Consider the following 22,168-nt stretch of genomic DNA (forward strand, 5'->3'; position numbering starts at 1 on the left):
TCTGACCTTCTCACTTTTAGAGACTTGCATCATGATATCTCTCTATTCTAAAAAAAAAAATCTTGGAAGGAGACGAGACTCTTATTTTCTTAGAGAGACACTTATACGTCCCACGAGACGAGTCCACACCCGGGGTGGGAAATAAAGGACAGAGTAGATGACAAAGTAGAATGTTGTAAAGAATTAAAAAATGCTGGTTCAGTACACATGCAGAGCAGGTTAGAGAAAATTCAAAAATATCAAAAAAAGAATAGGAAAGATTGCATTAGCGCAAACAAAATATAAATCGGTAAAATAGCGGAACAGCGAAAAGAGATCTAATATATTGTTTGGAAAGTCGGAGACTTGTAGATCGTCTAATTTGTGTTGCCAGTGAGAATTAAGATTCCAAAAACGTTGCCATGGTATGATGTCCTGTGAGACGGAGACTTTTAACATGAGATTCTTTCAAATCACACCCTACTTATAGCTGTTTTCAAACAGGACCACAGTCATCTAACCTCTGTCGTGTGAATGCTTTTGTCAGACACACTTTCTGTGCTCTCAGCTCTGAAATTTTATCAGGACAATAATTTTATATGTTCTAGATGACACGTCAACGACTAAGAGAAGAAGAAAGAGAGCATGGACAAACATTCGAAAAAGTCGGTTTATTTGAGAGAAAGAAACGATATTAACTCACAGTTAGTACTACTTTGTGTTGTCATGATGCAAGTCCAAACACAGAATCAAAATTCAATGTGATCTTGAAGAAAAGTTAATTCCAAGTATTGTTTTTAGTAAAGTTTTAAAGTAGAAGTGAAAATAATGCATATGCAACAATTTCCATGAAAATTAAATAACAAACTCTTAAAATTGTACATCCGGTTAACCAAACCCAGTGGTGGGCGAGCGAAGCTCCCTAGTTCTATATAAGGACACTACTCTCCTATTAATCTGTTTTATGAGACCATTTAGATTTGTTTTGTTTTTTCCTCTTTGTTACTTATTATTGCCTAATCTTGTTTGCTTGCTTTTTTCTTGTAAAGCACTTTGAGCTATGTTGTTTGTATGAAAATGTGCTACAGAAATCAATGTTGTTGTTGGTGTTTGTTTTCTAGCACCATGAGCAGGTCACTTTAGTGATACATGTGCTTTGTTAAAAGGTCACGTCACAAAGTCTCGCAATTAAAGAAATACGAGCAGAACCGCATACTGAATATGAATCGACAGACGCCAAGTTTGTATCGGTCGTTTGGTTTTGAAGACAAACTAATGTTCATTTGTATAATCACTGGTAGTGAATTTATATGCAGTACATTTGTAACACTTGTCACTGCTGTGTTTTTATTATGTTTTACTGTTATTTATTGTTTGCTTAGTATTCATTTGAAATAAAAAAGGTAAGTGAATGTTTTGTTGTTTTTTATTTATAATCTATTATGGTATAGTTCATTACCTGTCTTCCGTTGTCCTGCGTTTATGTATGTGTTGCCCCACAGTGGAGAATGTTGATTTGTGCCCCTCTTTGCTGCAATCTGGTGTATGAATAATATGATAATAAATCCACTTGTCTCGTCTTTGAAATCAAAATTTAGACTTTAGAGGAGATGGTGTGCCGTGATAGAGTGCAGGCTGCCAGTTTATTAATTTATATCTCAGCTTGGCAATCTCTCTATTCAAAGGATCACATTTGAATTTGGCAAAAGGGTGCTGGTTAAACAATCAGCCCTTTCATATGTTCAGTACAGTATGTGTGACACCATCACCTAATGCTTGTTGAATTGACTTGCAGCTTATCAAAAGTTAAAGCTTACAGATGGGCAGTCAGTCAGAGTTGGTATTGAAATCATAAGACACATTGTATAACACACGCTCAGTGACTTGTAGCGAATCATTTTATGTCTCTGCACGTCTCCTGTAAAATTTCTTATCTTAATGATTGAAGTGAAGATACATTTTAACTAGGAATGCAGTAAGAGAAGAACTGAGTCAAGGGTTATACATCATGCCTTCTGTGAAATGCATCTTATGATCTCAGTTACTGTTTGGTTTGCTTCATTGATGGTCTCTCCGCCCTTCAGGGTGTTTTTTTTTTATTGTTCGGTAGATTAAATTGTGGTGCATCAGGTACTCTTGCCAATTCACAGCACTTTAACCCCAGTTCATTTTTCTTTTGGCCTATCTTTCAACCTTAGCTTGTCTTGTTCACGTGGATTCTCAGTAGAGGCATGTACAGCCCGGAGACATGAAGGCAGCTTGACTGGAAAGTCCACATTTGTAATTTGTTGGTGAGTGAGTGAGTGAATCTACTCCGTTATTGACGGGCATCCCATCTAGCGTTTGCTAGGCTGTATTGCAGGTAGGATAGATAAAGAAATAGAACTTTTTTTGTACCCAAAATTCAAAAAGAAAAACAAAGGAGCCCCAGTAACATTTCTTGACACACTTCATCTAAATGGTTTGTTGACTGAAGGTCCTCCGCTTTTGAGGGCCATTATGAATAATGCTGCACATACCGATACCCCCCTCTGACGCACTGCTTTTTGTTTGTTTTAATTCTCTACTTTGTGAGTACCTGAAGGGGGTCCAGAGTGTGTCCCATAACTGATAATTGATCCATTCCACCCCTTCTGTACCTCTGACCAGGCAAATGTGTGTTCACAAGGTGGATGTATTATCGTCCCATAACTGCTTTCACACTAAATTTATAATTTTTTCCTCTTCGCTCCCCGGGGCTTCTGCTGGGTGGTCTTGTGGCCTTGGAATCCCTGCAGATTATTTTTTTCCTTCAGTCCCCTGGAGTTTTGTTTTTTCTGTCCTCCCTGGCCATTGGACCTTACTTTTATTCTCGGTTAATTTGTGTTCCCTAATTCTATTTTCTTATATATTTTGTCTTTTTTCTCTTTCTTCATCATGTAAAGCACTTTGAGCCCCATCATTAGTATAACAACGTGTGACAGAAATAAATGTTGATGATGTTCTAGAGCACGTTTTCATACAAATGATGGAGCTCAAAGTGCTTTACATGATGAAGAAAGAGAAAAAAGACAAAATGAATAAGAAAATAGAATTAGGGAACACTAATGAACAGAGAATAAAAGTAAGGTCCGATGGCCAGGGAGGACAGAAAAAAACAAAAACAAACTCCAGACAGCTGGAGAAAATAAATAAAATCTGCTGGGGGTCTGAGGCCACGAGACCACCCAGCCCCATCTAGGCATACTACCTAACATCAATGAACTCAATCAGACCTCATTGTATTCAGGGTTCGCATGGAAGAACTTGATGATGGTCATGTGGACTTCTGGCCTTAAATCCATCAATGTAAGGACATCACGGTGCTTTGATCAGGTGGTGAGGGTGCAGATCACCACCACAGAAAACCAGGAAAAAGAACAGAAGAGAAAGCAGGGGTTAGTACGGATTACGGAGCCACCAAGAATGAAATTGATAATTAAATGCATATACCGAGTATCAGGATTAAACCAAAATGAAGCTACATAGACTTACTTTCTCAACTGGAAGAATCCTCACTCTCCTCTTTTAAGTCAGTGGATAACTGATGTTTTATACTATTTGAAATTGGAAAAAATCTAATTCTCAGTTAGAGGATCTGTGCAGAACTTTTTCAAAACCTAGCAGGATCTGATCAATAACATTTTATAGGTTGGTCCAGATCTAATTATGCAATTTTCATTACGCAATAACTTATTAAGTTTATTACATAGAAAATCACCCAAAAATCCCGGACCATCGAGAAGTGTGCAAACTGACGACGTGAAGAATCGTCAGAATTGCACCAAACTGGAATCGTCCCCACATAAATCAGTCATCCAGACGACCTGGATCTGCATAATTAGATCTGGACCACACTGTAGAATAAGCTTTTTATCTTTATTCACTTATTAATTCATCTATTTACTTATTTTTACTAGCTTTAAGGTTTACTCTTCTGGCTATTGTCTCTTTCTCAGGGGTGGGGGTTGATTTTGTTTTTGATCCTATTTTTGTAAAAATGTATCTATTTTTATGGAATGTTGTGTGATTTCAATAAAATCAATGAAATTAAAAAAAGAAATGAAGCAAAAGTTAAAACATTGACTTTTAGCATATTTTTTATTTTATTTTTTTTAAGTGCTCCACTGTATTAGCCTGCCGAATTTCTATCGGTGAACTCGTATTCCAGATTTTAGGTGCATAACAGCAGAAGGCCGCCTGCCTTACCACTTCTTTTAAGTTTAGCTCTTGGAATTCTAAGCAGACCCTCATTTGAAGATCTAAGTTTACGATTTGGAGTGTAAGGTGAGAGGCATTCTGAGATATAAGATGGAGTAGATTATTTAAGGCTTTGTAAACCATAAGCAGTATTTTAAAGTCAATTCTAAATGACACAGGTAACCAGTGTAGTGATGCTAAGGCTGGTGTGATGTGCTTGGATTTTCTTTTCCTAGTTAAGATTCTAGCAGCTCCATTCTGCACGAGTTGCAATCGATTGATGCCTAGAAGTAAATGTTGTTGTTGTAAACACTTTCAATGAATTAAAGACTGACTGCTTTAAAAATGTTATGTGGAGAAAGTAAAAGAATTTGGGTGACTTGTACACTTTATAAGTTCTGCTTTTCTTATTGATCAATTGATTTTACTGCTTGCTTTTAGATATGCCTTCACAGTCTTTGCCAACATCATGGTCTACGCTGTGGCCTGGCTCCTCTTTCACTTTGAAGCTGGACAGATTAACGATCCTTCACTGGGCGATAGTCTAGGAAGTGTGGACATTCCTGTTTTTAGGGTGAGTTTGTAAGAGAAGGTTTGATCAGCTCCTTCAAAAAGTTTGCTCAGCTAAACCAACAGTTTTTGACTGGGTGCAAAATATTTATTTCAGATCTTTTTTCCCTCCCAGTTGCTATTGTAGCCGCAGGAGTGTAAGGAGAGTTCAAGCACGGGTAAAACGCATGCCGAAAGAAATCTGTCAGTCCAAAAGTTTTGTTTTAAAATATTTAGTGAAAATTCAAAGCAAACAATACACACAAGAATAAAGTAAAAAAGTTGTTACTCACATAGAATAAAAGGCAAAAAAAAAACAAAACAAACAATGTATCTTCTAAACGCAGCTTTTCTTGTAAAACTTTACTTGTTTCTATACTTGGATTCTTAACTTCTTCCTCTGTACGCTTTAAACGTACGGTGCAGCACTTTCAACTAAGTGCTTTGTCTTACATGTTACTTGGCACACAAAACACGCACACAAGGTAAGCAAGAAACAGTTTAAAACCACGTGCCCTCTACACCTTACAGATGGCAAGGCTGATCATTAACTGAGAATAATGTTTAGTCAGAGAAGCTAGAAACAGTTAGAATATACCAATTCAATTCCATTTATGGGGGTTATAGGAACCTGCCATAGATTATGCATTGTCATTTAGTAAAACATTTATGTATCTTATGTAACTAGCAAATGGCTCTTACAGCTATTATACTGCTTATTTTTTAAAAGGAACACTTTAAAGAAACGCATTAGATACATCAGATCTCAATATGAAGTTGGATATCTATACAAATAACGACAGGGCAATGTCTTAGGAACAAAAGGATGCCAAGTCTTTTAATGGAAATAAAAGTTTTCTGCCTAAAGAATGCTCAATTGTGTAGACACCCTAAAATCAGAGTGAAACGAAGATGTGGCAGGCTAGTCCATTTTTTCAAAAACTTAATTTCTGCTACTCAAAATGCTTTTCAGTATCTTGTGTGGCCCCACGAGCTTGTATGCATGCTTGACAACGTCGGGGCATGCTCCTAATGAGACGACGGATGGTGTCTTGTGGCATTTCCTCCCAGATCTGTATGAGGGCATCCCTGAGCTGTTGTACAGTCTGAGGAGCAACCTGGCGGCGCCTAATGGACCGAAACATAATGTCCCACAGATGTTCTATTGGGTTTAAGTCAGGGGATCGTGAAGGCCATTCAATTGTTTTAATTCCTTCATCCTCCAGGTACTGCCTGCATACTCTTGCCACATGAGGCCGGGCATTGTCGTGCATTAGGAGGAAACCAGGACCTACTGCACCAGCGTAGGGTCTGACAATGGGTTCAAGGATTTCATCTCGATACCTTATGGCAGTCAGAGCACCATTTCCAACGCAGTAGATGTTTGTGCGTCCCTCCATGGATATGCCTCCCCAGACCATCACTGACCCACCACCAAACCTGTCATGTTGAACGACGTTGCAGGCAGCATATCGTTCTCCTTGTCTTCTCCAGACACTTTCCGTCTATCACAGCTGCTCAGGGTGAACCTGATCTCGTCTGTAAAAAGTACAAGGCGCCAGTGGCGGACTTGCCAATTCTGGTGTTCTTGAGCAAATGCCAGTCGAGCTCCACGGTGCTGGGCAGTGAGCACAGGGCCCACTACAGGACGTCGGGCCCTCAGGCCATCTTTATGAAGTCTGTTCCTGATTGTTTGGGTAGAGACATTCACACCAGTGGCTCTCTGGAGGTCATTCTGTAGGCCACGAGCAGTGCTCAGCCTGTTCCGCCTTGCACAAAGCAGCAGGTATCGGTCCTGCTGATGGGTTGAGGACCTTCTACGGCCCTGTCCAGCTCTCCGAGAATAACAGCCAGTCTCCTGAAATCTCCTCCATGTTCTGGAGATTGTGCTGGGAGACACATTAAACCTTCTTGCTGCAGCACGTGTGGATGTGCCATCCTGGAGAAGTTGGACAACCTGTGCAACTTCTGTAGGGTTAAGGAATCGCCTCATACTGCCAGTAGAGATAATTACTCAAGCCAAAACTAGCACGAGTGGAAAACCAGCCAAAAAAGATCAAGAGGGAGAAACTTGAAATGACCTCCACATGTAAAACCAGTCCTGTTTTGAGGGTTTTCTAATTGTTGCCACTTTAGTGCACCTGTCGTTAAGTCCATGAACACCAATACAGCTGAAAGTGATTAACAATGACCTCAGCTGCTTAACCAACCAGAAAATTATCAGACAGGTTTAATTGATTTCATGCCAGGCCCAATAAAAAAAGTGTTCCTTTAATTTTTGTGAGCAGTATATATATATTCCTTGAATCTTTTAATTATTTTGTACACTGTAGTGGGTGAAATGCCCAAAGTCCAACTGATTTGACTTTGTGTGAATGTTGTCATGGAAGTGCTGGATTACTTGCTAACGCATCTACTGGCAAATTGGTGAGGCCTAACCAATCCTTGGTTTGTAAGGAGCCTCCAACAGCAGCTCACTCCTGCTATACTAGAACATGATTGCTTCACCACTTTCACATCACCTTATTTCAACTTGACATGTTATTAGATCCTCATAGTTTTTAGAGCAGAGAGATAAGGAGCAGGCGCTGATACAGTGCATTGCCGCACCCACCACACAACACATCCCAGATTAGGACCCGAGTGCAGCCATGCAACAGGTGACACCTCAGCACCACACTAGTTCAGGTGGAATGGAATCAGTGTGAGGTTTTTTATGGTAGCTGGAGTGCCAGTTCTGCCAACAACCCCCAGGGTTTTCCTTGCAGGTTGGAGGGCCTACATAGATAGATAGATACTTTATTAATCCCAAAGGGAAATTCCCATAATCCAGCAGCAGCATACTGATAAAAAACAATATTAAATTAAAGAGTGATGACAATGCAGGTATAACAGACAATAACTTTGTATAATAACGTTTACCCCCCGAGTCGCATAGTGTGGGGTCTCCTCAGTCTGTCGGTGGAGCAGGATGGTGACACCAGTCTGTCGCTGAAGCTGCTCCTCTGTCTGGAGATGATCCTGTTCAGTGGATGCAGTGGATTCTCCATGATTGACAGGAGTCTGCTCAGCACCCGTCGCTCTGCCACGGATGTCAAACTGTCCAGCTCCGTGCCTACAATAGAGCCTGCCTTCCTCACCAGTTTGTCCAGGCGTGAGGCGTCCTCCTTCTTTATGCTGCCTCCCCAGCACACCACCGCATAGAAGAGGGTGCTCACCACAACCATCTGGTAGAACATCTGCAGCATCTTATTGCAGATGTTGAAGGACGCCAGTCTTCTAAGTATAGTCAGCTCTGTCCACTCTTGCAAAGAACATCAGTATTGGCAGTCCAGTCCAGTTTATCATCCAGCTGCACTCCCAGGTATTTATAGGTCTGTACCCTCTGACACAGTCACCTCTGATGATCACGGAGTCCATGAGGGGCCTGGTCCTCCTAAAATCCACCACCAGCTCCTTTGTCTTGCTGGTGTTCAGGTATAAGTGGTTTGAGTCGCACCATTTAACAAAGTCTTTGATTAGCTTTCTGTACTCCTCCTCCTGCCCACTCCTGATGCAGCCCACCATAGCAGTGTTGTCAGTGAACTTTTGCACGTGGCAGGACTCCGAGTTGTATTGGAAGTCCGATGTACGTTGGCTGAACAGGACCGGACAAAGTCCAGTCCCCTGCGGCACTCCTGTGCTGCTGACCACAATGTCAGACCTGCAGTTCCCGAGACGCACATACTGAGGTCTGTCTAAGTTCACAATCCACCGATGCCACCAGGTATGAATCTACTCCCGTCTCTGTACATGCAGGTCTGGCTGCAGATTAACGTCATACCCAGGATGATTAGATTCTTTTATCAACATTATTAATCATGTCTTGGGAAAAACTCCATCTTCAGAGGAGGTAGTCACAGAGTCCATATGAGAATGCAGAACATTCCTTTATTTGCCCCGAGTTGTGCACAGATTGGTCAGTTCATGGAGTGAGCAATCAATTAAAAAAATTCCTCTGCTTTTTTCCTGATTATGTCACCTCATCTAATACAACATATCATCTGACTCTCAGTATGTAGAATTTGTTTTTACCTCCTCCTCCAATCATCCAACACCCCCAGTAATTTTTGACTGCTGTTGATTCTCCCGTTCTGAGCACCGCTTAGTTAAGAGGGGTGTTTAGCAGATTGTCCTGTTGAACTTCGCACCACTTCATAGCAGTGGGGTCTGGGCTTGCCCATCAGTTTATCCCCCGCTTTCTGGAAGGGTGTCTGTTACTCATTTACCCCATTCTAACCTTGGAAAATGATGTTGGTAGTTTCTTTAAGATGAGGTCAAGTCCTAGTTAAATTCAGTTCTTTTTCCTCTTGGTTTAATAATTCATTCTGTTATGGCCTCATATATACCTTTAATAAATTGAAAAAGGTTGTTATATATTAACTAAAAATGATGTAATCCCAAGGTGAAATTCAGATGTGCATACAGCAGCAGAAACCTAAACAAGGATACAGACTCAAGTCCATCAATCAATTAGTAATTTAAATAAATAAATGTATGCTGTGCAGATATTTCAAAATGAACTTGGAGTACATCAGGAGGAAGAATTGAATTGCCTGATAGCAGAGGGCAGAAGAGACCCCCAGAAGATGCTTAGGACACCATGGTGGAATGAGCCTGTGGCTAAAAGTGCTCCAAGAGAGCGCCCCTAGAGGAGATGGAGGGATTTTTCATGATGGCCTCCGATTTTGACATCCTCTTCTTTTTTCCACAATAGCTTCCCGTATGTTCGCCCTGTTGATGGAGCAGGCTTTGCTAATAAGAATTGTGCATTTTTGAGCTCAAGCTGCTTTCTGCCAGGAGACTACAGTGTAGAACAATACCCTGGCTACTAAGGCCTGGTAGAACATTTCCAGCAGCTTGCTGCATGTATCAGAAGACCGAGTCTCCTTAGGAAGTCTAGTCTGCTCTGACTTTTGCCACTGTGCTGTCACACCAGTCCAGTTTATTTATATGAACCCGCTCTTTCAACTGCCCTTAGAGCTGTGCGTGTCCTCCCCTGAATGGTGCGGAGGTCCACCACCAGCTCTTTGCTGATGTTGAGTTGCAGGTTGTTGTCGGTGCAGCACAAGATGAAGTCTTCCATAACCTTCTGTACTGTGACTCCTCTCCATTATTGATGTAGACTATGAAAGTGTAGCATCTGAAAATGTCTGTAGTGGGCAAGTTCTGGTATTATACTTTTGTGTGGAGGGCAAAACAGGAACTTACTTTTGGAATGTATTCATCAATTTTAAAGTACATGTACAGTATCTCACAAAAGTGAGTACACCCCTCACATTTTTTTTAAATATTTTATTATATCTTTCCATGGGACAACACTGAAGATATGACACTTTGATCCAATGTAAAGTAGTCCGCGTACAGCTTGTGTAACAGTGACAATTTGCTGTACCCTCAAAATAACTCAACACACAGCCATTAATGTCTAAACAGCTGGCAACAAAAGTGAGTACACTTAAATGGTGTCCAATTAGCCATTTTCCCTCCCTGGTGTCATGTGACTCGTTCGTGTTACAAGGTCTCAGGTGTGTTAAATTTGGTGTCATCGCTCTCACACTCTCATTCTGGTCACTGGAAGTTCAACATGGCACCTCATGGCAAACAACTCTCTGAGGACCTGAAAAAAAAAGAATTGTTGCTCTACATAAAGACGGCCAACACCCTGAAACTGAGCTGCAGCACGGTGGCCGAGACCATACAGTGACAGGTTTAACAGGACAGGTTCCATTCAGAACAGGCCTCGCCATGGTCGACCAAAGAAGTTGAGTGCACGTGCAAGCATCATATCCAGAGGTTGTCCTTTGAAAATAGACATATGAGTGCTGCCAGCATTGCTGCAGAGGTCAGCCTGTCCGTGCTCAGACCATATGCCCGCCGCACACAGCATTAAATTGGTCTGCATGGCTGTCGCTTCAGAAGGAAGCCTTTTCTAAAGATGATGCACAAGAAAGACAAGCAGACTAAAGGCATGGATTACTGGAACCATACCCTGTGGTCTTCTGAGACCAAGATAAACTTATTTGGTTCAGATGGTGTCAAGCGTGTGTGGCGGCAACCAGGTGAGGAGTACAATGACAAGTGTGTCTTGCTTACAGTCAAGCATGGTGTTGGGAGTGTCTTGGTTTGGGGCTGCATGAGTGAGGGAACCATGAATGCCAACATGTACTGTGACATACTGAAGCAGACCATGATCCCCTCCTTTTGGAAACTGAACATAACGACCCCAAACACACCTCCAAGACGACCACTGAGGGTAAAGGTGCTGGACTGACCAAGCATGTCTCCAGACCTAAACCCTGTTGACCATCTGTGGGGAAGGTGGAGGAGCACAAGGTCTCTAACATCCACCAGCTCTGTGATGTCGTCAGGGAGGAGTGGAAGAGGACTCCAGTGGCAACCTATGAAGCTTGTGTGAACTCCATGCCCAAGAGAGTTAAGGCAGTGCTGGAAAATATAGGTGGGCAGCCAGACAAAATATTGACACTTTGGGCACAATTTGGACATTTCTCACTTAGGAGTGGACTCACTTTTGTTGCCAGCAGTTTAGACATTAATGGCTGTGTGTTGAGTTATTTTGAGGGGACAGTAAATTTACACTGTTGCACAAGCTATACATGGACTACGTTCCATTGTATCAAAAGTGTCAAATCTTCAGCGTTGTCCCATGAAAAGACAGAATAAAATATTTACAAAAACGTGAGGGCTGTACTGTACTCTCTTTTGTGAGATACTGTATATCTTTAAACACAGTGCCTGTTGATAAGGTAAAACATGAAATACCTTGTCTTTGATTTGTATTCAGTGAATAATATAAAGTACAGTGCTGTGAAAAAGTATTTGTCCCCTCCCTGATTTCTTTTTTTTTTTTTTTTTGCATGTTTGTCACACTTAAATGTTTCAGATCACCAAACAAATGTAAATATTAGACAAAGATAACCCACATGAACACAAAATGCAGTTTTTAAGTGATGGTTTTATTTATTAAGGGGAAACTATCCAGACCTACATGGCCCTATGTGAAAAAGTAATTGCCCCCCTTGTTAAATCATGAAGTAACTGTAGTTAATCCCATTTTTGGAAAGCTGAGTTCAGTTTCACCAGCTACACCAAGGCCTGGTTACTGCCAGACCTTAAATAGAACCTGTCAGACAAAGTGAAGTAGGCCAAAAAATCCCAAAAAGGAAGACATCATGCCGCGATCTAAAGAAATTCAGGAAAAGATGAGAAACATCTGTCAGTCTGGAAAAGGTCTCAAAGCCATTTCTGAAGCTTTGGGAATCCAGCGAACCTCTGTGAGAGCCATTATCCACAAACGGCCTAAAACAATTACCCCAAGAGTGCAGCGACGACTCATCAGAGGTCACAAGAGAATCCAGAACAACATCTAAAGAGCTGTAGGTGTCACTTGCCTCAGTTAAGGTCAGTGTTCATGACAGAACCATATGAAAGAGACTGGGCAAAAATGGCATGCATGGCAGAGTTCCAAGGTGAAAACCACTGCTGACCAAAAAGAACATAAAGGCCCATCTCGCTTTTGACAAAACACATCTTGATGATCCCCAAGACTTTTGGGAAAATATTCTGTAGACTGACAAAACAGAAGTTGAACTTTTTGGAAAGTGTGCATCCCATTACTTCTGGCATAAAAGTAACACAGCATTTCAGAAAAAGAACGTCATCCCAGCAGTCAAAGATGGTGGTGGTAGTGTGATGGTCTGGGGCTGCTTTGCTGCTTCAGGACCTGGATGACTTGCTGTGATAATTGGAAGAATGAATTCTGCTCTCTACCAAAAAAAAATTCTGAAGGAGAATGTTCAGCCATCAGTTCATGACCTCAAGCTGAAGTGCACTTGGGTTCTGTAGCAGGACAATGATCATCCAAAACACACCTGCAAGAAGTCCTCTGCATGGCTTAAAAAAACAAAATGAAGGTTTTGGAGTGGCCTAGTCAAAGTCCGGACTTGAATCCAATTGAGATGCTGTGGCATGACCTTAAAAAAGCGGTTTATGCTCAAAACCCTTCCAACGTGGCTGAATTGAAACAATTCTGCAAAGAAGAGTGAGCCAAAATTCCTCCACAGTGATGTGAAAGATCCATTGCCAGTTATCACAAATTATTGACTACAGTTGTTGCTGCTAAGGGTGGCACAACCAGTTATTAGGTTTAGGGGGAAATTACTTTTTCACACAGGGCCATGTAGGTTTGGATAGTTTTTTTTTTTTTCCTTAAATAAAATCATCACTTAAAAACTGCATGTTGTGTTTACTTGGGTTATCTTTGTCTAATATTTAAATTTATTTGATGATCTCAAACATTTAAGTGTGACAAACATGCAAAAAAGAAGAATTCAGAAAGGGGCACAGCACTGTAAATGTACAAATTGCTGATTATTGTTTTTATTAACATTTCCAATATGGTTTCTACTTTTCTTTTTTTGGAATTGGGGTTGTTGCTTCACAACATCCTGTTGACTTTTTTCGTTATAAATGTGTGAGCTTTGGGCTTTCAAGACATTTTCCTGCAGTGAGGTGTGCATTTCCATTTCAGGTATATCAAATATTTCTATCTTCCATTTTCTTAAATCTTTGTATTTAATTAATTAAACTTCTTTTGCCACATATCAGGTCCCTGATTTGTAAAGTATTGATGATACATTGTTTTAGGAGAGCACACATTAATTTTCAACGCTGTTTTCCAAGCTTCAGCACGCCCGGTGCGGCATTTCACGAAGACTTTTTAAAGTTGAGTAGCTCACCGTCTGCTGAGGTAAACTGTGAAGAACACATACAGAAGAAATGTATGATGGGTGTTCTAAGATCCCAGATTGTAACTCATTTCAAGAGGGCAAGCAACAGCCTGGACACTCAATACAGTGTGTGCCAGATCCTGGCTGATTTCAAGGATTAGTTCCTTCATTTCCAAGATGCCTTATGAGTGTGACAGCTCTTGTGATAGTCAGAGCGGCCTTACTGACTCTACTAAACAGCCAACACCAAAGCCAGAATTCAATAAAAGTGTTACCATATTGAAGTTTGAATGCTTATCTTAAAATATTACTTTCATGGGCGACCCTACAAACATCAGCACAATAATCAATTTTTTGCCAGCTCGTTTTTGTCAGTTTGGTTTATGTTATCTTGGCAATCCTGCACCATCTTCTACGACTGCTTGTAAAAGCTTTCATGCTCATGGTTTCATTTAGTGCAGTTTTTGCAGTTGCACCAATTGTAATTTATTTGTACAGAGCATTACATTTTTTATTGACCCAGAACAACTATTGAAGGGAAATTAAAAAGATGAATTTGACTTATTCAGTCATTGCCTTCATTCTTTTCCTTTTACTTTCTTTCTGTTTTCCAGAATTTGGCACTGTCGGTAGTAGGGATAGGAGCCATATTCTCCTTACTGTTCCACATTGGAACCAAAGAGAATGGGCCAGATTTTGAGACTGAACCTTCAATTGTTGGTGAAACTCAGCCTCTGATTCCTCGACCCCAGCGGCTGCTCAGGTGGCAACACTGGCTCTTTGAACCTGCATTCTACCAGGTGAGGACCTCTTCAGGTAAGGCCTCTGTAGTCCATCATAGTGGCCACATTTTGCTTTACAGGCAACTGCCAAACAAGCAAAAATAACAGTTTTTATTTAAATATACATAATGTGTCTGAAAAAGACGTTCAATAACCTAACAACAAAACTGCCACAGCTTGTGATAACAGCAACTTTACTCATAAAAGTCCTGCGTTTGCCTGATAAGGTGCAGAATATGGTCACGTGAGGCCGAACGTTAGGCCCCTTTTTGAAGCTTCCTCCACTAGCTTAATGCTCTAAACACATGCATTGGGAGAAATGTGACAAAATATTTATCTGTGTTCTTTTTATTTTTTTAGGTGGCCTTACTCTACATGTGCACTCGATTGATTGTGAACTTGTCTCAAACCTACATTTCCATGTATTTGATCAACTCCCTCATGTTACCAAAGGTATGCTTGAAAGTCAGCACTGATGTCAACACCCGTAAGAACAAAACTTTCCTTTATTTACTGCTCTGTCTAATACACTTTTTAAACATCAAAAATGATCAGTAAGTAAAATAAGACTCATGGTATTTACAATAAAAAATACACGACCAAAACACCCCAAATCATGACAGAAAATTGGATTTAATATCATGGAAATATTTGGGGAAAAATAACTGCCATGAAAAATGGTGGCAGAGAGGAGTGTATGCCCATGAGTAGCTGTGCATAAAAAAGGGCCCACATAAAAATAGCTGGGATCTTCTTCTTTCGGCTGCTCCCATTAGGGGTTGCCACAGCAGATCATCGTCTTCCATATCTTTCTGTCCTCGTCATCTTGTTCTGTCACACCCATCACCTGCATGTCCTCTCCCACCACATCCATAAACCTTCTCTTAGGCCTTCTTCTTTTCCTCTTGCCTGGCAGCTCTATCCTCCCAGTATACTCGGCATCTCTCCTCTGCACATGTCCAAACCAACGCAATCTCGACTCTGTCTCCCAACCGTCCAACCTGATCTGACCCTCTAATGTCCTCATTTCTAATCCTGTCCATCTTCGTCACACCCAATGCAAATCTTAGCATCTTTAACTCTGCCACCTCCAGCTCTGTCTCCTGTGCCACCGTCCCCAACCCATATAACACAGCTGGTCTCACTACCGTCCTGTAGACCTTCCCTTTCACTCTTGCTGATACCCGTCTGTCCCAAGTTACTTCTGTCACTCTTCTTCACCCATTCCTCCCTGCCTGCACTCTCTTTTTCACCTCTCTTCTGCAATCCCCATAGCTGGGATAGTGGGGTGGAATTCACGATGGCCTGACATCTTATATATAATTGTGGTGAACCTAAATGAATAAAGAGGTTCTCAAGCCGTTTCCTTTGGAATGCCAATGTGACCAAAGCTGGAAGCTCTCACCATAATGGGTCTGCATCTGTAAGTGATAATTATTTGTATATTTTACAGTGAGATGGTGCCAGTATTGGAGAAGGTGTGATAAGGCTAGGCAGAGCAGTTAACAATGCCAAATGCAAATACAAGAACACACCTGAGCAGAATTTTTTTTTTTTTTTTTTTTGGCACCAGCAATTGTTTCCATGTTAGAAAAGGACGACAAATGATAACTCATCTCAAATGTAAGTCCCCTCTGCCTCTGGCTGATCCTCTCTAGCCAATCACCTGAACAGCAAGTATCCACAATTGTCTTGGTACCCAAAAAGAAAAATGTTTGCTGTCTTAATTATTACCAACCAGAGACACAAACCTCTGTAATGGTTGAAGACATTTAAAGTCTTAATTCTTCTTGATCTCGTGTCTGTAATAGACTTTTTTTTTTTTTTTTTTTTCTTGAGGTCCTTTCAGTTTGTTTACTGCATCCAAACATTTGTTGAAGATGAAATTAACATGGCTCTCCACTGTATGTTTTTTGTGATCTACTTGTTATTCAGTAAAAACAAATTGACAGGATATATCGCTAAAAGGACATGACATGCAAAGTAGCTCAACCCACCCAGCCTTAGTCAAAGGATAAAGCATTTACAAGCACTGTGTCCCCTCAGAGGTGTGTTCTGCTTTTTTCCATTTCTCCCTCAACACCAATCACTGCACCTCCTGGTTACCTATCTGTAAAACTGCTGAAGCTTACTGATGACACTAACCTGATTGGATTGATCAATGATTGGAATGTCAGATAGATAGAGGTAGATTGGCTGGCCTGGGTGCCTTTGGCAGTCAAAATGGTGGAATCACTTGTATTTCTTTGTAGTACTATTGTTCACACTCCTTCCTTAGCTCAATTTATGTGTTTTTTGTTTTGTTTTTTGTTTTTTCCCACCGCCAGCTTAAAGTTTAACCTGCCCTGTTCAGTGCTGATATAGTTTCATAGATTTGACATTGAAATCATCCTTGCTCAATAAAAGCAGACGTTTGATACTGTTTTGTTTTGGTAGAGTAATATCTTCCTTTGCTTTCCCCTTTTGCATTATTAATTTGAAGCCTTTGTCAGAATGCCTAAAATCTCCTAGACTTACTCCTGTTTATAAGGTATTGTACCATAGAACTTCTCCCCACCTTCTCTTCTACGTTTATAACCTCAGGCAATTAGGTGTAGTAAAAGACAAGCAGTAATTAAGTTACAATTTAAATAATATACAGTGCATCCGGAAAGTATTCACAGTGCATCACTTTTTCCACATTTTGTTATGTTAGTTTTATTCCAAAATGGATTAAATTCATTTTTTTCCTCAGAATTCTACACACAACACCCCATAATGACAACGTGAAAAAAGTTTACTTGAGATATTTGCAAATTTATTAAAAATAAAAAAAACTGAGAAATCCCATGTACATAAGTATTCACAGCCTTTGCTCAATACTTTGTTGATGCACCTATGGCAGCAATTACAGCCTCAAGTCTTTTTGAATATGATGCCACAAGCTTGGCACACCTATCCTTGGCCAGTTTCGCCCATTCCTCTTTGCATCACCTCTCAAGCTCCATCAGGTTGGATGGGAAGCGTCGGTGCACAGCCATTTTAAGATCTCTCCAGAGATGTTTAATCAGATTCAAGTCTGGCTCTGCTCTGGCTGGGCCACTCAAGGACATTCACAGAGTTGTCCTAAAGCCTCTCCTTTGATATCTTGGCTGTGTCCTTAGGGTCGTTGTCCTGCTGAACAATGAATCGTCACCCCAGTCTGAGGTCAAGAGCGCTCTGGAGCAGGTTTTCATCCAGGATGTCTCTGTATATTGCTGCAGTCATCTTTCCTTTTATCTTGACTAGTCTCCCAGTTCCTGCCGCTGAAAAACATCCCCACAGCACGATGCTGCCACCACCATGCTTCAACTGTAGGGATGGTATTGGCCTGGTGATGAGCGGTGACTGGTTTCCAACAAACATGACGCCTGGCATTCACACCAGAGAGTTCAATCTTTGTCTCATCAGACCAGAGAATTTTCTTTCTCATGGTCTGAGAGTCCGGTGCCTTTTGGCAAACTCCAGGCGGGCTGCCATGTGCCTTTTACTAAGGAGTGGCTTCTGTCTGGCCATTCTACCATACAGGCCTGATTGGTGGATTGCTGCAGAGATGGTTGTCCTTCTGGAAGGTTCTCCTCTCTCCACAGGGGACCTCTGGAGCTCTGACAGAGTGACCATTGGGTTCTTGGTCACCTCCCTAACTAAGGCCCTTTCTCCAGAGAGACGCATTTTCGTTGTCTGAAACCGGAGGTTGTACTTCTTCTTTTGCACGATTTTTGAGGACATGTGCGAACAGCCCTCCCTCCTCACAACACATCGATCGACGGCCTTGAAATTACACTGGCATCAGCAGAAGAAGGACCATTACATTGTTTTTCGGAACAGTAAAAGAGTGACACTCCGGGACGAGGACATGACTGCAGAAAAACTGAGTCGCATCTTTCAGGTAAAAATACAAGCTTTGCAAACTTTGCTTTATTGATGTAGCAGTTCTTTTTTATAAACGTTATTGTTGTTACTTACTGTGAAACACCTAACATTTGGTGATTTCATTTACTGACACCAAGTCTGGCAATTTTTATAGTGCTAGCATTTTGAATGTGTGTAAATGTGTGAATGGTTGCTCATTGACAAGTGTAACACATGTTAAAACTTTCTATAAATCACGTTGCTCTCATAACGTGTTACACTAGTGCGCACTGTTAATACTCGAAACGTTTACTAGTAGCCGGTAAACGTCAATGAGCAACCTTTCAAAATGCTAGCACTATAAAAATTGCCAGACTTAGTGTTAGTAAATGAAATCACCAAATGTTCGCTGTTTCACAGTAAGTAATAACAATAATGTTCATAAAACAACTGCTACATCAATGAAGCAAAGTTTGTATTTTACCGGAAAGATGCGACTCGCTTTTCTGCAGTCATGTCCTCGTCCCAGAGTGTCACTCTTTTACTGTTCTGAAAACAACGTGATGGTCCATCCTCTGCTGATGCCAGTGTAACTTCAAGGCCGTCGGTCGATGTCTTGTGAGGAGGACGTTGGGAGGTTCGCATGTGTTGTCAAAAATCATGCAGAAGAAGAAGTACTTACGTTTCAGACAACGAAAATGCGTCTGTTTTGTTGTTTTTGAGCTATTACACTTTCATTATTTGAATCACAAATAAATCCAGAAAAGTGTGTGTAATTTTAACTTTATGACTGCTATTTGTTATCACAGAACTACAAAATACCTTATTTTCTCTCATTTTATTCTTTAATCAAAAATCAAAATCTGAAAATTCCTTTCATTTTCGTTTTTGCTTCTAAAATGAAATTTCAAATACCAAAAAGTACACGGACCGACCCTGGCAGCCCATTTTTCCATTTTGTATTTTTGATCCGAGTCTAAAATTGAAATAATGAAAAACATGGCCTTTTTTGTTTTTGATATCTGATTCAAAATCAAATAATGTTTTAGTTTTTTGATTTTTGATGGTCAATTGAAAAACAAAAGAATGAGTGCTTCACGGCTTCATATGGCCCTCAATGTTTTGTACTTCTGAATAAGATAACTGTTAGTGATATTTTCCTGTTCACATGTTTTGAATATAGAAGTTTACAGTGAGCATTTAATAGTGAATAATATGTGATGTTTCAAATGAACCTAGATATGTTTAATCTTCCCGAAAGTTTTTTTTTTTTTTTCCCAGACAGACTTTTTCTTCATTTTATGTGGACTTCAAATATGAAAGGCAGAGTGATCTTGGTAAAAACTTGTTCAGATTTATTTGTGTTCTTTGTGAAGAAAAGTATGACCATTTGCAATAAAAAATTCATAAAATAGTTAATTTGCATTTAATGTTAATGGTTCAAAGAATGTCAGACTGAGTGGTCGGCCCCCACACATTTTCACCTCGCCAAATCTGACCACCTTTGCAAAAGGTTTGGACACCCCTGACCTAAAGGATGGAGATATATAGAAAATAAATTAGGACCCGGAATGAATCCCTGCGAAACACCACATTTAACAGCAACAGTAGAGGAAAAATAGGAATTGAAAGTTATTGAAAAGCACCTATCAGTAAGATATGATGTGAACCAGTTAAGAACAGACAGCCCCTTTAAGCCCCATCAGATGCTCAAGCCACAACAGTAAGATCTCATGATCAATAGTGCCAAAAGCTGCAGAAAGGTCTAGGAGGACAAGGACTGCTGCCCCCCCCGAGTCGGTGATAAGGGAGTTGTCATTAAATACTTTCCGGAGGGCAGTCTCAACACCATGATAATTCATAAAGCCTAATTGGTTTATCTAATATAAATTATTGGAGTTATGATCAATTGATGATGATTCATTTTTTTTAAATATTTAGGCAAAAATGGATATTGGGAAATCGGGCAAAAATTAGCTGACACCCCAGGAACTAATTCTGCCTTTTTAAGACAGGGACACACCACTGCATTTCCAGGAGTACCAACAAATGTGTCCAGGCCATTTCAGAAGATCGCTGTAGAATACGCAATACTTGATCTCTTGTCACACTTGCTATTCTTTATCTGATGACACAACAAAGGCATGCAGGTGCACAGGGGACAATTGCTTTTCATGTCATCACTTTTCAGGAGGCATACAACACATTTCGAAAGAATTGGAAGGGGAACCGACACGTTTGTCCAGGTCTGTATTAATACATCACTGACCTGGAAGCGAGCTTCCAGTAAAAGTTCATATTCAACCAGGTAGCCATCTGTTTCAATCATTACTGGTTACTTGGGGGGGGCGGTTTAGTCAGCATGTACTGTAGCTTCCTTATGTACACCCTCTGGTCTATAAGAACTTTTGATTCCTCACAGATCTTCAGTCACCGCTGTCCAACCTTAATTAAGTTTACCTTTAAAGAGTTGTACAGGGCAAGTGTACATTTCTTTGTATTTGCATATTGTTTTGTGTATTTATTTCCCTATTGTATTGCTTAGCCTTTAATGACCTCTTGGGCACGGCCATCAGCAGTGTGTCTGTCAGCGGAGAGAGTGTCGACCTCGTCATTGATGTTTACTTACCTCGGCAGTGACATTCATGTCTCTGGTGACTCTTCCTGTGAAGTCAGTAGTTGGATTGGGAGAGCATGGATTGGGTCATGAGGTCGCTGGAAAGGGGTGTGTGGCGCTCCCAATACCTATAGAAAAGGACGAAGGTCCAAGTCTTTAGAGTCCTGGTGCTCCCTTTTTGTGAGACCATGACGCTATCTAGTGACCAGAGATGAAGACTGGACTCCTTTGGTACTGTCTCTCTACGGAAAATCCTTGGATACCGTTGGTTTGACTTTGTGTTGCTCATGGAGTCCCAAATGAGGCACATGACCTGCATTGTGAGGGAGCGTCAGTTACGGCACCATGGCAATGTGGCGTGCTTCCCCGAGGGTGATCTTGCTTGTAAGATCCTCATTGTTGGGGACCCAAGTGGCTGGACCAGACCAAGGAGCCGCCCACGTAACAGCTGGCTGCGGCCAATAGAGGGTCATCTCCGTAGGGTGGGACTGGACTGTGTGTCTGCCTGGGGGGTTGCCAACGTAGTTGTTTCATTGTGTAGTGGGTGCAGCAACACACTGTACCAGTGCATGCTCCCCAACTTGACTTGTTTTTAACTGTATTGTTATTATAATGTCACACATTATAGATTGCATTGTTGTTTTTGTTTTGTGACAAATTGCTAGCTAATTCAACATAGTAGTTGGAGCCAGTAAAGCATTTCAAGAGGAACCCAAGAGACCGTCCATAGAGAAGAAAATTGTCTAGAAGTAGTTAGTGTACACTATGTTAAAACATAATCACTAACTTTTATGGCACACTTTAAACTTAGTGATCACCATTATAAAAAATTCAAGGTACATAAGAAAAGAGTCACTGTGTGTGGTAATATCTTGAGAAATGTTGGAGTTAAAATAAAAAAAATAAGGCGCTCTTCACTTAGATACACACTGGACAAGAATGACCGTGCATTTCTGAGTAGGAAGATATAAATCATAACTACAGCGTATTTTATAGCTCTTGGAATTTTTTCATTTCATACATGCATACAATGCTGTGAAAAAGTATTTACCCCTTACTGGTATCCTCAATTTGTGTACATTTGTCATAGTAAGTGACTTCAGAGTTTTCGACAAAATGCAATATTACATGCGGAGGAACCAGAGTGTAAACACACAACCCCATATGTAATTTGCTACTTTCAGTGGTAATGTTGGCCAACATCTAAAGGGTAATGCCAAAGAGCTGACCAAAGTTAACTGATCACAGCTAAACCTGATTTAGCATTTAGTAGCTATTACTTCTGTTAAAGGTGCTGCAAGTAAGTACTGAAACTATGAGGACACTGACTCTTTCACACGGGTGACAGTGGTGGTGGGTAACTT

At 40.8% G+C, this 22,168-nt stretch overlaps 1 protein-coding gene across 2 annotated transcripts in view; it reads left to right on the forward strand.

Annotated features, from left to right (window-relative positions):
• The window catches only part of mfsd12a (major facilitator superfamily domain containing 12a), a 118,466-nt gene that overhangs the window by 57,840 nt on the left and 38,458 nt on the right, over positions 1-22,168 (forward strand). For both annotated transcript variants that reach the window (XM_039767138.1, XM_039767137.1), the window contains exons 3-5: positions 4,639-4,771; positions 14,150-14,335; positions 14,678-14,770. In XM_039767138.1, coding sequence (XP_039623072.1) covers positions 4,639-4,771; positions 14,150-14,335; positions 14,678-14,770 — 412 coding nt within the window. The remainder of the gene's footprint in view (positions 1-4,638; positions 4,772-14,149; positions 14,336-14,677; positions 14,771-22,168) is intronic.

Source organism: Polypterus senegalus, chromosome 10 (assembly GCF_016835505.1).
Source record: "Polypterus senegalus isolate Bchr_013 chromosome 10, ASM1683550v1, whole genome shotgun sequence".
NCBI classification, from domain to species: Eukaryota; Metazoa; Chordata; class Cladistia; order Polypteriformes; family Polypteridae; genus Polypterus; species Polypterus senegalus.